This window comes from Gorilla gorilla, chromosome 15 (genome assembly GCF_029281585.2).
Source record: "Gorilla gorilla gorilla isolate KB3781 chromosome 15, NHGRI_mGorGor1-v2.1_pri, whole genome shotgun sequence".
Lineage (NCBI taxonomy): Eukaryota > Metazoa > Chordata > Mammalia > Primates > Hominidae > Gorilla > Gorilla gorilla.
In genome coordinates this window covers 116,885,100-116,902,820 of record NC_073239.2, presented here as the reverse complement: position 1 = coordinate 116,902,820, position 17,721 = coordinate 116,885,100, and the positions used below count along the sequence as shown (strand labels likewise).

General features: G+C 49.4%; 2 protein-coding genes across 7 annotated transcripts in view; one reads left to right on the top strand and one right to left on the bottom strand.

Moving 5' to 3' along the window:
• Positions 1-1,289: 1,289 nt before the first annotated feature.
• The window catches only part of EML1 (EMAP like 1), a 211,596-nt gene continuing 195,164 nt past the window's right edge, over positions 1,290-17,721 (bottom strand). For all 6 annotated transcript variants that reach the window (XM_055361534.2, XM_055361533.2, XM_031001903.3 and 3 more), the window contains 5 exons: positions 6,760-6,857; positions 6,549-6,636; positions 4,971-5,066; positions 3,494-3,624; positions 1,290-2,834 (listed from right to left, as the gene is read on the bottom strand). In XM_055361534.2, the coding sequence (XP_055217509.1) occupies positions 2,709-2,834; positions 3,494-3,624; positions 4,971-5,066; positions 6,549-6,636; positions 6,760-6,857 (539 nt within the window). In that variant the 3' untranslated portion in view covers positions 1,290-2,708. The remainder of the gene's footprint in view (positions 2,835-3,493; positions 3,625-4,970; positions 5,067-6,548; positions 6,637-6,759; positions 6,858-17,721) is intronic.
• Positions 7,759-16,089, top strand: LOC134757201 (basic proline-rich protein-like). The gene is made up of 4 exons (XM_063698354.1): positions 7,759-8,109; positions 10,809-11,039; positions 13,075-13,223; positions 14,613-16,089. The coding sequence occupies exons 1-4, from the start codon at positions 7,759-7,761 to the stop codon at positions 16,087-16,089; spliced, it is 2,208 nt and encodes a 735-aa protein (XP_063554424.1).

Here is a 17,721-nt window from a genome sequence, read left to right as displayed (position 1 = left end):
GATCCTCCCGCCTCAGCCTCCCAAAGTGCTGGGATTACAGGCTGGGCCACTGTGCCTGGCCTCTTTTATAATTTTCTTAACATTTTATCTTCTCTAGCTTACTTTATTGCAAGCGTGTACTATATAATACATATTGACAAAATATGTGGAAATTGTTCTCAGTGAGGCATCCAGTCAACAGCAGGCTATCAGTAGTTAGGTTTTTGGAAAGTAAAAAGTTATACATAGATCTTTGACTGCGTGTGGGGTCAGCACCCCTAACCCCTGTGTTGTTCAAGGGTCAACTGTGCTCTTTTGCAAGCTTTGAAGCATGTGAACGCCAGCACCTACCCTGTTCTTGAGGAAATCCAGCATTCCCTTGATACTTGACCTTATATAAACAGGACTGCCACGGAGACTTTACTCTGCAAAAGCAACAGTTTCATCTTAACAAAGTTGCAAATGGTAAATAAAAAAAAATCCCCTGAGGGCTTTTTGTTCACTGGAAAATTCTCTCATGCTAACAAACTTAATTATTGTAACTACAAATAAATCGTAATCTTTCCTTTCCTTTCATCTTTCCTCATCTTACGTGCTGCAGGGAAGCTGGGCTAAGAGCTGCGCGGTTCCTGAGCCTCTCGTTCCGGGAGAATCCTGGAGGTTTCAAGGCCTTGCTTGCCTGAGAGGTGCTGAGCAGTGGCACAGGGTCATTGCTCGCTGTGTTAACGCGTGAGTGAGTGAACAGTGAACACCTGCAAAGTTAATACTGCACTGGTTAAAGAATTTCAATTAAAATGAAATGAAGCCATTTTAAATCCATCAAATTCATTCATTCATTCATTAATAAAGTGATTAATCATTATAAAGAGAGCAATAGTAGTTTACATATATATATAATAGTACATTTATCTAAAATAGTAGATGTGTGTGTGTTTGTATCCTTTGTCTATTATTGAGCTTGGCAAACAGGAGTACATAGAAATAAAAGCAGACCTTACTGACATGTAAGGCAATAATGAATGCCTTTTCCTTCCCTCATCTTATCATTCTCTCCATTGTTAATTTAAAAACAATTGCTTTTGCCAGTATTCACAAAACCATGTAAACTGACAATTGAGTATGGTAATTAGGCCAAATCCTTCGATTATCTCCCCTGATGAATGCTTCCACGCCATCTGCAAACTACAGTCTCATCTGCAAATGGCCCAGGTGAGAATAAAATCTGCATATGAAACAGAATATAGTGTGAATCATATCTAATTTTAAATATTTTAATTTATATGCTTTCATGAATATAGGTCAATAAGAAATCCATTTTTCAGATTTTATTTCATTATAGAATATATTTGACAAGGATACATACAAACAGATTCATCTTCAATAATACATGGTGTTTACTGGTGCCCTGCACTTCTGCAGTAGGCTGGTGATGTCATCAAAAATGTTTCTGAAAGTTGCACTTCATCAGTCACTCTAAACAACCAGTGCCATAGAGCTCAGATAATTCCATTCATTTACTTGCCTTGAATGAGTAAAAATCTTAATATTTGCTTTAAAGTCTGTTTATTACTCTTCTATTTAAAAATTTGAGATACATTCCCCAATGTAAACAATAAATTTCAATCTGTCACACAATCGAAATGGATAAGGCCTTCTTGACAAATTTCTGCCACCTCCGTTTAACGCATCCGAACTCAGTCTTATCTCATACTGTAATGGGTCGCCCATGCACAAAAGACAGGAAAAGCAGCTGCCCTTGGTACCTGGTGGAGCCTTTCGAGACTTCTCTCTGCAGGTTTATGGTACGCTCGAGAGAGATCTTTCTGACTTGGTCTACTTGGTCATAAAATACAAATATACAATGTCCATAAGCATAAGACAGTAAAGCCTAGTCTTACATATTTATTATGAATTGCTAGAATCCTATACAAGTACAATATCATCTCATGCCAAGTAATATACACAAGAAGGTGGCAAAATGTCTCACCGTGAATCAGGGCGTGTGAACAAGGGATGGGGGATGCAAGCCAGGTGGGTGTGAAGAGGCTGACCGCATCTGGTTAGGCAGGACGGTGTCACTGAAACTTGGAAACGCCTGTGTACCCTGCTGAAATATTGAAGCCAGTTAGGAGTAGCGTCTGCTTAGCACAAGAGGGGTACAAGCCCTCTCTCACAGCCTCCCCAAGGGAGAATGCAGTGAAACTTTGGAAAATGTAACCAAACACAGTCTCATCTTTGCACCTCCTGATTCAGCTGTGCAAATCAGTTATTCACTCTTCTGAAGTGATCTGTCCTTTTAGGACCAATTCCTCAACAGCCATCATGGTTCAGTACCTCATTATCATAAATATTTGACTTAGCAAGCTAGATGGTGAAACAGTGAAGATTATATACAATGTTTTAAAAGGCATTCTGTGACCATTTTTGAAGAGTTCATAGAAAAGTTACTAAGAATATACCAGTTACTTCTGTTGATGTGGCTATAATGTAAACGTTGCAACCTTGTATTCAATGTGCACTGTGTCATATATTGTACAACAAAAGTGAACACGGAACCGCTGATCCGCTGTGTCGCCCGCTGACGCACTAAGCTAAGGTAGCCGGCGGAGGGCACAGTTTTCCTGAGGTTTGTAAGAATTTTTTAAACAAAACAGAAATCACAGTGACCAAGGGTAATGCGAGTCTGTGTCTTCCTTGCCCATGCTGCTCCCCACAGCTCTCGGTGGGGACTAAATGATGCGCCACTGCATGATGCTTGTGTCTTTCCCGCCCGTGGAGATGAGGTGGCTGTCTTCACAGAGGAAATCGACGTTGGTGACATGGCTGCTGTGCCCGCCGTAGATGTGGCTTGGAGCCTGGAGGGAAAGATACGGGGGAAAGCTTCCTTTACTACAAGGCGAACCGTCTGGGATGGGAAAGTGCTTGAATTCTCACTGCATGCCTTCATTCCTTTACTCGCCCTCCGCTCGGCAGCTCTCACTTGGGTACCTGCTCTGTGTGTGACACAGGAGGGACACAGAAACAAAGCCTACAGTCCTCGTGGCCTGGTAGGGGACAGACACGAGCAAATGACCGCCCTCAGCCGAGAGATATGCTCAATATCAGAGGTGCCAGGTATGAGGTCGCCCCAAAGGTGGGCCTAACCAGACGCCCGGGGCTGAGGGTGAGGGGTCTCCAGGGTCAGGGTCACGGAGGATGAAGAAGGGCGTCCCAGGGCTCAGGGCTGGCTCAGCTGAGCAGGGCCGGAGCAAGGGAGCCGTGGTGGAGGGCAGGGTCGCGAGCCTGTGGAGCTGCAGAGGTGGATGAGCAGCTCTGAACGGCTTCGTGGGTGCTGTGGGGCTCGGGGTTTCCCTAAGGGCGGCCGGAAGCGCTCAGGGCGCAAAGAACAGAGTCACATCTGCCTCTGTGGCTGGCAGCACTCACTCACGGCCCATTTCCACTTAGTCTCCAAACAGGTCGGGTATACGTGCATGCCCCATGGGGGATAAGATTAGTGAAGAAACAAGTCCTTTACCCTGAACTGAGAGCAGGGGTATGAGAAGAGGTGCACTTTGCCAAAGTCGTCGCCTGTTGACAGGAGTTTCTTCTCATGGGCCCGACAGACGGCATTGATGTCGGTTCCGTCCGAGCCTTCTGGCCACACTCCTAAAACAAAGACCACAAACAGGGCGCTGGAAACACCATGGGCCACAGGGCCACATCGCGCAGGAACCGCCCACTGAACGGTCCTGAACATAAAACTGCCTGAAGTCCAGCTTTAGAAACAAGGATCAAAAAAGCACAATAGCCTCAGCTCCCGGCCTCTCGCTGTGCGCCCAGTCTCCTCTCACTCACGCCAGTCTCGGAGACCCTCCGATGCTCTGCTGCGCAAGGGGAGCAAAGACAAGCTTTCCGGGCTGCCAGGTCTTTTGAGGCCTCATCTTGAGGCCAAGGCAGACAGTACCAGGAACCCCGGTTCCAAAGTGACACCTCTCCTTGATCTCTGAAGCATCTTGTGGGAAGCTGCCCTGTCCTCAAGCCTGCAGTTTCCTTGTTATTGCTGTAACTCTACATGAGTGGGTCTCTCCAAAGGCCTTTTAACCCTGGGCGTGCGCATGTTTCTTGGGGTCACTCACTGTGGCTGTTGCTTGCTTGGGGCAGCCTGGCAGCTGTGCCCATCATTACTGGCTCCAGGCTCTGCATCCCTGAGCCCAGGTGGGCCTGGAGAATGGGTGGGTGGGGGACACCCTCTTCTGACCATTGTCGAGTGAGCCCAGGTGGGACTGGAGAATGGGTGGGTGGGGGATGCCCTCTTCTGACCATTGTCAGGTGAGCCCAGGTGGGACTGGAGAATGGGTGGGTGGGGGACGCCGTCTTCTGACCATTGTCGGGGAAACCCTTTCAACAATACCTGTGGCTAGGAGTGGGCTGGATGCACGTTGGGTTTTTGACTGGGAGCTCTGGAGCGAACCTCCGGACCTCAGCACTGAACACCACAAAACTGCAAATTCTCACAAGACTTGTAGTCTTACGTAAAGAGACAATAAACACTACCTTTAAAAATTCTATTAATTTGCAGCCCTTTAATTTAGTTCACTTATGAAAATATTCCTAAAGTGAATGTTGAAGAAAGTGAAATTTTTAGTTTAAGAACAAAAAATATATAAATAATAACCCTCACAAACGGTAAGTTGACTGAGCGCCATCTGGTCCACCTAGGTCCATGTGGCACAACCTGATAGGAGAGGGTTCCAGGGAATTATCTCAGGACCTGCTGCCCTGTACAGTGGAGAAGGGTTAAAAACCCATCTCTCTGGTTCTTCTCAGTGGGCCACGGCCAGGCAAGCCCAGGCCCTACTCCAGGGTGCGGCAGGAGGTGTCTCTCATGGGCCTCCCGTAGCAGCCGAGCAGTCTGACAAGACTTGTGACCATGAGACTCCGTAGCAACTGAAGAAATATTTTAAAAGGTGACACTCTTTTGTTGGAACCAGTGAAATCTGCAGCAAACTTACCAAAAACATGGAATCCCAAAGTACAGGTATAGGTAGCCCATTCAATGTCTCTCGTAGTTTCCACACTTACGACTTGCTTACAGGCAGAGGGAACCCCTGCAAAAAGCAAACAGTCTGGCAACATCTAAGCCAAGGCCCCACCCCTCCCCTGAGCAAGGCTGAGCCTCCAGAGCTGTGCCCCGTTGGGTATAGAGCCCTTCCTGGAGAGGGAGACCTTCCAGTTCCCAGTCGGGCAGGAACCACGTGTGCACAGCTGTGAGTTCCCCTGGAACTGAGCCCAAGCCCATGGGCCTGGGTGGAGATGCCCTCTTCTTTGTTTTTTTCCCATCTCCGTCCAAGTCTGTTTCCCACAGTCTGGCTTCTCTAGCCTCTGGTTCCTGGGTCTCCGCCTGCTGCCCACCCCCACCCGAGCCCCTGAACACAGCTCTGCCTCTGCGGTCAGGCCCCCCCGCCTCCCTATACCCCTCAGTCCCTTCAGATCAGTGTCAGGAATGGAGGTTATCGAAACCAGTCACGCCAAGCGCCTCCCAGGGCACTTGTGTGTTCCCCAAATGAGCTCTCACCAGCAGAGTACGAGACCACATCTGAGAAGATTCTAGACCCAGGGCTTGTCCCTGAAAACCATCCCCTGTTCCCGTGCCTGTGTCAGGCAGGACCTGGACAGGGAGGAGGTGAGACGACGCGGCCGCCCCCCACGCTGCAGCGAGCTCAGTCTCGGTACACACTGCCCTGCTTTCCCTGCCGCCAGTGGTCCTGCCTGTCCTGGTCCTCAACAAGTGGGGACGCTCAAGTGAGTGTGACCCGCCCACCCCCGTGGGCTCTTGGGGCCTGTGTTTTGGGCTCTGAGCCCTTCCCTGCATCATGGGGCCAAGCCAGAAAGTGCTGTAGGTCATCTGAGAAGATGCAGAGGAGCACTGCGCTTTCCAGTAACTCCCAGCAGGGGAGCAGCGAGGCCTTCCCTGTGCCCCATGAGCCGCCCTGCGTGGCCCAGAGTGGGGCACGTGGCAGGTGCCTGGTGGGTGTCTGAGGAACCAGTGCGTGGCATGAGGATGTGCTTGTAAGTGCCCGCCACGATCATCCTCGCTGTTCCCAAGCACTGCCTGGGCCCAGAGACTGGCCAGGGTCAGGTTGGGAGAGGAGGAGGAGGGGTCCCAGGGCTGCTGTTCACCCAGCGGGGAGGGACTTCATGGTCCCTCCTGTGAGGATAACACCTTTACAGGCCCTCCTCCTGCCTGGACAGCTCCGGACCCACCCACTTCGGCCACATCCACCCGGACCCGCCCCCTTCTGCCACATCCACCTGCCCCAAGCCCCCCTCTGCAGGGCTTGGCCTTCTTCCCCTTGGGGCAGGCCCTGGATCTTCTCCTCCATAGGGGCTCGCAGTCAGCGGGAAACCGGGAAGGACCCAAGAAGCCACGCAGCCCCACTCCCCTATGTTACAGAGGCGGAAACCATGACCTAGAGATGATGGCACGTGCCAAAGTCATACAGGAGGTGGGTTTTCACAGAGGCCCCCTGGATCTCAGAGTGAACGCTTTCTGAGATCGAGACTTCATACAACCCCGGGGTGGTACTCACAGTAGAGGATTTCGTAGTCTCCGGAATTTGACACGAGGAACTGCGAGTTTACAGACCAGTCCAGGTGAGTAATGAAGCTGGAATGACCCTGGGAGGGTAAAACACTGTCTTCATTTCACTGGCCTTAGAAGTCCCTGCCAACACCGTTCCACGGTAGTTAAACAACTAGACGCAGTGCATGAGAAGCGACAGGTCCACTGTCAGCGCTTACCGAGCACTTGCCTACTCGCGTGTACTTCCTCCCGTTGTCACTAACGCCATATATATAGATGCAGTTGTCATGTGAGCCTATGGCTAAGAAATTCCCATCTATAAAAAGATGACAAATTACATTTCAGATGTTAACAATACACATTTTGTTCGTTACAAACGATAACGGTAGCTGCCACCACAGATTTAGACAAAATCACCAGATTAATGAATTATTTCCAAGAGAAAAATCTGCTTTTGAATGACTCCTTTGCCACTTCCAAAGCTATCTTTTGAAAAACACACACCTGGTGAGATGATAAAACCTGGTAAAGGTTTATAATTTTTTTTTTTTTTTTTTTTTTTGAGACGGAGTCTCGCTCTGTCGCCAGGCCGGAGTGCAGTGGTGCGATCTCGACTCACGGCAAGCTCTGCCTCCCGGGTTCACGCCATTCTCCTGCCTCAGCCTCCCGAGTAGCTGGGACCACAGGTGCGTGCCACCACGCTCGGCTAATTTTTTGTATTTTCGGTAGAGACGAGGTTTCAACGTGTTAGCCAGTATGGTCTCGATCTCGTGACCTCGTGATCCGCCTGCCTTGGCCTCCCAAAGTGCTGGGATTACAGGTGTGAGCCACTGCACCCAGCGATTTATAAATTTTTATGAACTCTTTTTTTTTTTTTTTTTTGAGACAGGGTTTTGCTTTGTCACCCAGGCTGGAGTGCAGTGGTATGATCACAGCTCACTGCAGCCTCAACCTCCTGGGCTGAAGTGATCCTAGGGAAGTATCTGGGACTACAGGCGTGTGCCATGACACTTGGCTAATTTAAAAACAATTTTTTTGTAGAGTTGGGGTCTCGCTGTGTTGACCAGGTTGGTCTCAAACTCCTGAGCTCAAGTGATCTGCCTGCCTTGGCCTCCCAAAGTGCTGGGATTACAGGAGTGAGCCACTGCCCCCTATAAATTCTTTTCATACAATTTTATGAAATCTTATAAGCCCCTCCCTGTCCCAATCACTGAAGGATGAAGACTCAATTCCTTGGAAGGGCCCACAAAGCCCACCAGGACAGCCTTCCAGCCACGTCGCTCCTCACTGAACACACGGCTTCACTCAGGCCTCTGCACTCACTGCTCCCTGCCTGGACAGCCCTTCCTGCCTCTCTTCCCAGGGGTATCTTGGTATCTTCTCCCCCTGGGTTTCTGGTTCTGGGAGGGCCTAAGGACCCAGGCTGCGATGCTTGTATGGAAACACATGGGAAGGAGCCCTTTGCAACAAAAGGCAGCAGCAGCCCTGGTGGCTGGAAGCGACCACGCTGTGCACGCTATGCAGGGAGGGGGACTCAGGATGCCCAGGACAGGAAACACGGCCTGCAGGTGAGTCCGGGAAAAGGTCAGACTTTCCTGAGCCAGCAAGCAAAAAGGACTGGAAACCTGGAGCCATGCAGGGCCCAGAACAGAATGCAGGGTAGCAGGGGTCTCTCTGCTCCAGCTAGGGGGCTGCAGGTCCTCCATCCACAAAACACAACAAGCGGCGCATTTTCATAGCAGTCGGGAGGCTCCACTTGGACAATATTTGTACAGGGCCTTGCGCTCACAGGCGCGTAAAGCATCAGTAAGGGTTGTTTCTCCCCTCCTTCTTTCCTGTGATTTTCCTTCTGCCAGGCAGGAATCCTGCAGGACCCAGGGTGGCCTGGGGCCTCAGGGAATGGTATTTTAGGAAGTGTTGGCCTAGGCCAGGACAAAATAGGGGCGATGTAAGACCAAGGCAGCCTGTCCAAATCAAGAATTCTGAAGGAATGGGGCAAATACATATTTTTTGCTGGGAAAAACAAAACGACTGCTGAAGCCGGAGACAGGCTGTCATCGGCTGCTGATGAGGCTTGAGAAGGCCAGGTGACCACGCCAGAAACCAACCGTCTATGCATTCAATGCCTGCAACTGGCCATGCCTGGACAGCAACAGTGACGATGACCGCAATAAACACAAAATGCTACTAACAATGGCCACTTAATGATACCAATTACAATTATTAAATGGCCAATATGTTTTTTTTTGAGATGGAGTTTCACTCTTGTTGATCAGGCTGGAGTGTAATGGCACGATCTCGGCTCACTGCAACCTCCACCTCCTGAGTTCAAGCGATTCTCCTGCCTCAGCCTCCCAAGTAGCTGGGATTACAGGCACATGCCACTGCGCCTGGCTAATTTTTGTATTTTTAGTAGAGACGGGGTTTTACCATGTTGGCCAGGATGGTCTCGATCTCCTGACCTCAGGTGATCCACCCGCCTTGGCCTCCCGAAGTGCTGGGATTACAGGCGTGAGCCACCGTGCCCGGCCTGGCCAATATGTTTGAGAGCCTACTATGTGCTAGGTCCAATTCTAAACTCTTCCTGTGTTAACTTATTTAATTTTCGTGTCTTCGTAACAGCCTCATGAAGTAGATATAATTATCCCCATTTTTCAAGAGAGGACAGTGAGGCGTGTACAATAAACTAACTCATCCAAGGTCACACAGGTTTCCTGAAACTGGCTGAAACCCAGGCAATCTGACTCCAGGGGCACTGCCCCTCTGACCAGCTTTAGGGTAAAGAACAGCTGAAAATCTGTCACATGACACGGCAGGGGATTGGCTGTCCACTCTTATACAAAAGGTCTCAAGGAACTACCCGATCAGGCCAGGCGCAGTGGCTCACGCTTGTAATCCCAGCACTTTGGAAGGCTGAGGTGGGCAGATCACCTGAGATCAGGAGTTTGAGACCAGCCTGGCCAACATGGTGAAACCCTGTCTCTACTAAAAATACAAAAATTAGCTGGAGGCAGTGGCACACACCTGTAGCCCCAGCTACTCGGGAGGGTAAGGCTGGAGAATCACTTGAACTCGGGAGGCAGAGGTTGCAGTGAGCCGAGATTGCGCCACTGCACTCTAGCCTGGGCGACAGAGCAACACGCCATCTCAAAAAAAAAAAAAAAAAAAAAAAGAACTACCTGATCATTTGTGAACTCAAAAAATAATGAGGTGTCTTTCATAATGGAACCATTTGTTTTGTTTTGTTTTGTTTCTTGGGATGGGGTCTCACTGTGTCACCCAGGCTGGAGTGCAGTAGTACAATCCCAGCTTACTACAGCCTTGACCTCCTCGACTCCTGCCATGGTCTCCCGAGTAGCTGGGGCTACAGATGTGCGCTACTATGCCCAGCTAATTTTTTTATTTTTTTTGTTGAGACGGGGGTCTCACTATGTTGCCCAAGCTGGTCTCGAACTCCTGCGCTCAAGCAAAACATCCCTGGCCTCCCAAAGTGCTGGGATTACAGGTGTGAGCCACTGTGCCCGGCCATAATGGAACTATTTGTTATTTAACAAACAGGTTTAAGGCAATTGGCTATTTAAGGAAAAAAGTCACGTTACAACATCATCCCACAATTTTCGGGCAATAAAATGCACACATTTCAAGTGCATGGTTCGAGGAGTTTTGACAACTACACCTGCATAATCACCATCGCCATATCTTTTTTTTTCTTTTTTTAAGATGGAGTCTTGCTCTGTTGCCCAGGCTGGAGTGCAATGGTGCAATCTCAGCTCACTGCAACCTCTGCCCCTCTGCCTCCTGAGTTCAAGCGATTCTTCTGCCTCAGCCTTCCGGGTAGCTGGGATTACAGGCGCCTGCCACCGTGTCTGGGTAATTATTTTGTATTTTTAGTAGAGATGGGTTTCACCATGTAGGCTAGGCTGGTCTCAAACTCCTGACCTCAGGTGATCCACTTGCCTCGGCCTCCCAAAGTGCTGGGATTACAGATGTGAGCCACCGCGCCCGGCCCCCATATCTGTTTTTAAAGATGAATGAAACAGGACTTCACAATCTCTCTCAGCAATCCACTTCTATCTCTGACAGGCTTAATCAGATTGTAATTCCTTTTTCCCATTCTAATCCACGGTCTTCATGCAGGAGTTGAAGCTCACCTCTGCCTGGGGAAGTCCTCCCTGCAGAGGGGAACCGGCTGATCGTACCATCCACAACCCCAGGCCTCTGCACAGGCACGGAGAGATGGCCCAGGAGGCCCTCATCTTCCTTGTAGACAACTCTGACCACCCCACCCCACCCAGGTTTCCGCGTCCTTAGCACGCACCCACCAGTGCGTGATGTGGAAATGCAGGCAGTGGCTCAGAGACAAAGGCAGAACCAGGAGAAACGTTCCCTTCCTCAGAGGAGGTGCCTCCCAGCCCCTGGCCCCCGACATAACCACCACGAAAAACCTCGAAATGACTCTCCCATTGACCGCGACGACTGCCCGGGAAGACGGCAGAGTGTGAGGATTAGAATGTGGCCTTTGAGGCAGAAAAACCTGGGTTCAAATCCTAGCTCTTTTACCTACATTCATCCATAAATATATAAAACCAATTGCCTAAGAAATCAAAACCAACCAGCGTTTGTCAATATGCTAACCAGAGGCCAGATGAAACCTGGCACAGCCTGTTTCTTGGGTCCCACAGAGCCCTTTTTCTTTCCCTAATTGTTCTCCTCTCCTCCAAAAACTCTCTAAGCCTCATTCCCCAGCTCTCTCGGAGACTGAGATTCCTAAACTTACTCCACTGAAATAAGCTAGGATTTGGCCCAAAATGAAAATCAGCTGGAGAACTCATAAAGCCACGGGAGCAAGAGTCCAGGTGCTCAGGGCAGAAGGACAACCTTACAGCTGTTTTCTACTGATTGCTCACTCTTCACCAGGCTGGAGGCTGGGGGCTTCAGTCAAGCCCAACAGCACCTCAGCAGAGGGTTCAATTAGACTTGCTCTGCAGATGAGGAAACTGAGGCTTAGTAACTTGTGTACAGCAACACAGCCAGGTGAGTGGCACAGACAGAAATCCTTGCATGCTTGCGAAGTACCTGTAAGCTGACAAGTGAGATCTGGGGTGGGGAGGGAGGGGGTGGCGGGGAAGATGGTCTGCAGGTGCAGGAACAGCCGTGCAGCTATGGTGCAGCTATGGTGCAGCCTCTCTCCTGGCACACTGATTGTAATTTTGGGCTTGGAGACAAGACTGCTGCATCTGCATGGGGATCAACCCAGGGAGGGGGAATGCCACATGGCAGGGGAAAGGACTGGCTGGGTGGCAGGGGTTGCATCACCACAGGTCTCAGACCCAGGCAGATGGGGGATCTAATACTGCAAGTGATGGAGTGAGTGCCAGATTCTGATTCATTCTAGTAAAAGCAGAAAAAGCCCCACCTTTCAAACAATGACATGGATAACGTCAAAGAAGAGAAACACAATTGCATGACCAGTTGCACCTAGTCCTTTCTGGGCTTCTCTCTTTCATCTTCACATTCAGATTTTTACCCTAGGTTCAATGAGCTGAAACTAGAACAGGCAGGCTAAGGATCTGCAGTTGGGCTTAATACATAGGAAGTTATTTTCTTCCTATTTCGGTTCTTTAAAAAAGTACAATCTTAATTCAGTCAAAACTCCATCCTGTCCAATCACAAAGTGCTCTATATGATTCTCGACATGCATGTTAAATATGAGAATTACCACTATGAAGCTTCTGTATTTAATAAGCCTGAGGGAGCTGGCATTTTGCCAACACTTAGCTGACTGGTTGTGATAAACTTTCACGTAACATTAGTTTATCAGCAAAAGACCATGTTATATAAAATAGCCCATAAATGACAGTTGCTAAAACATGCCTGGGATGGGTATTCAACGGTCCATGGAAATTCTCTAGGCTCGTGGCTCTGAGCATGCCAAAGAACCCCCACCCGCTCTGGGTGATCCGCATGCACTCCTGGAGGGCTCGGCTTCGTGGTCGCGTTCCAGGCGTGTGCCCACAGTTCCAGGGCTGACTTTCTGAACCTCCCTCTTCCACCCACGGTGAGGTATAGACCAACAACTGAAACCTGGGCCTGCCTGTTGTGCGAGAAGCGAAAAATTGCCAGAAACATTTAGTTCTCAACTGCTGCTAAAGTTTCGACTGTCCAGTTTATGAGGTAACCCCTCAGACCTGCACCCCTGCACAGTTAACATCAACCTTGAACCTTGATTCGCAAAATAGCCCCAGTTCCTCCTAAAGCTCCGTCTCCACAACCCCAGTCTGTGGCGAAGGGTCAGTGTCCACCCGCATCACCGAGTGTGAAGGTGGCATTTATCTTTGGGCAGGGGGCCTCTGGCTGGGGGCTCGTTGGTCCTTCCCACATCTTGGGAAGGTCCAGGAGGGCCAGCTCCACCTATAAAGCTCAAGAACCGCTACTAGCTTTTCCTCTGGCCATCAGCAGAACCCTCACAGCTTTCCTGAGACTGACGGAATGAGAAAAAGCCCTCATCATTTCATCATGGTTTCCCTTCTTAGCACATGGCAGCGCAGGGTGCTGCTACCTTGGAGATGGGCTATAGATCTCAGCTGGGATTTTGGCAGCAGGTTTCTGAAATTCCATGTCAACGACAATCTGTGTTTGGGCATCGAATGCTTTCTCTCTCCCTCTCTTTAGTTTTAGGTCTGTAAATACTTAAATCCAAAAAGGAGATAGTAATCCACAACAGTATAGCCTATATGCTGGAAAAATCTTGTGTAACCAGAAAACTCATACTGCTGATCACATTTTGCTTTGTGTCTGTTGCACTGTAGTTAGTTATAGCTACATTCATGCATGCAACTAACCCGTCATAAACCCTATGCTAGGAGCTAGCTGGGTACACAGTGCTGAACAAAATAGGGTCCCTCCCATTATGGAACTGTGGGTCACTCCCCAGGGGTCTGAGTCCACCATCTGGGTGCTGTTCCAGGGGCCATCACTGCTGCTGTTACTGATGATGATATCACATCCCCTGTGACATCTGCACAATGCTCTGCAGAGAACTCATTCACACTTCTTTCAGTTGGGCCTCATGGTAACTCACTGTCTGCTCTGAAAAGGTCACCTGGCTAACTAAGGGAGAACACTAGATTCAAATGCGGTTGACCCGGCCCTGGCTTAGGGCTTTCACTTTTGCCCCACACAGCTCCCAGGCAATGACTCTGAAGCTGAGAGGCAGAGTTCTAGTAGGAAGAGCTCTCTGCTCTCCAGGGAATGGTCATTAGTGTAACTGACAAGAAATAGAAACATGTTTCCTAATGGACCCGCTCATGTTAGCATGCGCTGACAGGTATCAGATGGCTTTCTAGGAAAGAGGCTGCAGATGAGGCCCTCGTGCCTTTAGCAGACATTCAAAATAACTGAGAAAATGGTGAGAAACACAAGATAAGATGCAGAACACTGGCTAAATTAACAGAAAGAAATGTGACACTGAGGAGGTTATGAATGAAAGGCATTCCAAGTCAAGCTCCTTCTCAACATGGACAAAAGGCTGCCAAGGGGGCTGAGCAGTTGTCTGTTTAGGGTGAGAAGTTATGAACGTGGTTCAGAGACAACGAAAAAGCATCCAAAAGAGATGCTCTATCAGATCCTCTAAAGCTCGAGGACACATCCCAGTGTGAGGCAGAGTTGACGCTGTCAATAAGGTTATAAAATAGAAGATCCCTACAGAGACCAGCAGCTCAGAGTCAGCCATGTATTTCCCACAACCAAAACTCCAGTTTCCAAGAGTGTCAGCATAGCCAAATGGCCTGTGCATGAAAGAAGTAGTATTTCCCACAACATAATCATATAATGAAAAGGCAAGACAATCCCCTACCCTGTGGCAACGAGCACTCCTAACACCCATATTGTGATCTCCTCCCTTCAGATGAAAAAGGAAGGAGGGCCTCCTGAGAGAAAGGGATATAGGTAAGAAATGTATACGAGGATCCTGGGACAACTTGTTATGCCAGAGAACAAGTACTAAAGGCTCCTGAGGTCACGTCAAAAGGACCCAGGAGCCAACTAGAGTAACTTCCACCTAATATAACAGACAGGAACATAGCAAATCTACTTCAATCCATAATGGCACCAAAACTACACCACTACCACCATCACCACCACCACCTCCACCACCACCTCCACCACCACCACCACCATTGCCACCGTCACCACCATTACCACCATCACCACCACCATCACCACCACCACCACCACCATCACCACCACCATCACCACCACCTCCACCACCACCACCACCATTACCACCACCACTACCACCATTACCACCACCATTGCCACCGTCACCACCATCACCACCATCACCATCACCACCACCACCTCCACCACCACCTCCACCACCACCACCACCATTGCCACCGTCACCACCATTACCACCATCACCACCACCTCCACCACCACCTCCACCACCACCACCACCATTACCACCACCACTACCACCATTACCACCACCACCACCACCATTACCACCACCATCACCACCACCTCCACCACCTCCACCACCACCACCACCATTACCACCACCACTACCACCAACACCACCATCACCATCACCACCACCAACACCACCACCATCACCATCACCACCACCACCAATACCACCACCACCTCCACCACCACCACCACCACCACCACCACCATTACCACCACCACCACCATCACCACCATCACCACCACCACCACCATCACCACCACCATTACCACCACCACTACCACCATTACCACCACCATCACCACCAATACCACCACCATCACCACCAATACCACCACCATTACCACCACCACCACCACCATCACCACCACCTCCACCACCACCTCCACCACCACCACCACCATTACCACCACCATCACCACCAACACCACCACCACCACCATTACCACCACCACCACCATCACCACCACCTCCACCACCACCTCCACCATTACCACCACCATCACCACCAACACCACCACCACCACCATTACCACCACCATCACCACCACCTCCACCACCACCTCCACCACCACCACCACCATTACCACCACCACTACCACCATTACCACCACCATCACCACCACCTCCACCACCACCACCACCAATACCACCACCATTACCACCACCACCACCACCATCACCACCACCACCACCACCACCTCCACCACCACCCCCACCACCATTACCACCACCATCACCACCACCTCCACCACCACTACCACCAATACCACCACCATTACCACCACCACCACCACCTCCACCACCACCACCACCATTACCACCACCATCAACACCACCTCCACCACCATCACCACCAATACCACCACCATTACCACCACCACCACCACCATCACCACCACCACCACCACCACCTCCACCACCATCACCACCAATACCACCACCATTACCACCACCACCACCACCACCAACACCACCACCCCCACCACCACCACCCCCACCACCACCACCATCACCACCACCAATACCACCACCACCCCCACCACCAATACCACCACCACTGATCGGTGACTGTTAGAGGAGCAGAAAGCAAATGTATTATCTCAGAAACTGGAAAATAAAGTGAATGAAATCAAGCATTAATTCTGACTTTCCTATATGAACTCTACCACTGGGTACCAAAATAGTAGATGAAGGAAAGCTTTTCTTCATAGAAGTACTATATCTAATAAATGAAGATGAAAAGCTAACATTGGAAATCAATAGTTGGCAACCTTTATGGATCTAGGCACTGGGTATCAACAGCTACTAATGTCACAAAAAGTGAGAAAAACCCATTATGTTCCTCCTAAAGGAAAAATACAGCAACACACATACAGCTTGAATATGACCAAGCCTCGATATCCAGAAATCACTTTATGGGAAATACAGGGGACAGAGGAACACGTGAAACAACACCACAAAGATGCATTCAGCAAAATCCAGTGTGGAAAATGCTACAGGACAAACGAGCCAGTTTCATCAACAAATTTACTGTAATAGAGGGAGAGAGAGAACACCTATGGATTAACAGAAACTAGTAAGTCATATCAACCAATTACCATTGTGTGGGCTTTTTTTTGCTTCCTGGTTTAAACAAATTGTTAAAAAAATGTAAATTGAAAACTTGAACATGCAACTGGCCATCTGATGATATTAAGACATCAATGCTGATTTGGGCTGGGGAGGAGACAACGATACTGTGGTTATATTAAAAATCAGAGGGCAGGTCTGTGCTGTGGCTCACGCCTGTAATCCCAGCACTTTGGAAGGCCAAGGACAGGGGTGAATTGCTCAGGAGTTCAAGACCAGCCTGGGCAACATGGCAAAACCTCATCTCTACTAAAAATACAAAAAATTAGCCAGGTGTGGCGGTGCATGCCTGTAGTCCCAGCTACTCGGGAGGCTGAGGTGGGAGGATTGCTTGAGCTTGAGGGATAGAGGTTGCAGTGGGCCGCGATCACACCACTGCACTCCAACCTGGGTGACAGAGTGAGGCTCTGTCTAAAAAAAAAAAAAAAAAAGGCAGAGCTGGGTGCAGTGGCACACACCTGTAGTCCCACCTATTCAAGGGGCTGAGGCTATAGTGTACTGTGATCACACCTGTGAGTACCCACTGCACTCCAGCCTGCAACATAGCAAGACCTCATCTCTAACAATAAAAAACAGTCATTAAAAAAAATCAGAGCTGCCAGGGGCGGTGGCTCATGCCTGTAATCGCAGCACTTTGGGAGGCCGAGGCAGGCAGATCACTTGAGGCTAGGAGTTTGAGACCAGCCTGGCCAATCTGGCAAAACCCTGTCTCTACTAAAAATACAAAAATTAGCCAGGTGTGGTGGCGTAAGCCTGTAGTTCCAGCTACTCAGGAGGCTGAGGCAGGAGAATTGCTTGAACCTGGGAGGCAGAGGTTACAGTGAGCTGAAATCATGCCACTGCACTCCAGCCTGAACAACAGTGCAAGACTCCATCTCAAAAAAAGAAAAAAAAACCCCAAAAAACACAAAAAATAAGAGGGCAGTTCTTCTAGCTGTGGCCAAATGAGAAGGTTGGCCAATCCTCTCCCCATAAAGCAATTATGAAATTCTATAAAACTGACAAAAACGACCATTTCCAGACTCTGTAAATTGAACAAGACATGAAAATCTGAGAAGTGTTTATTTGAAAACCTTCT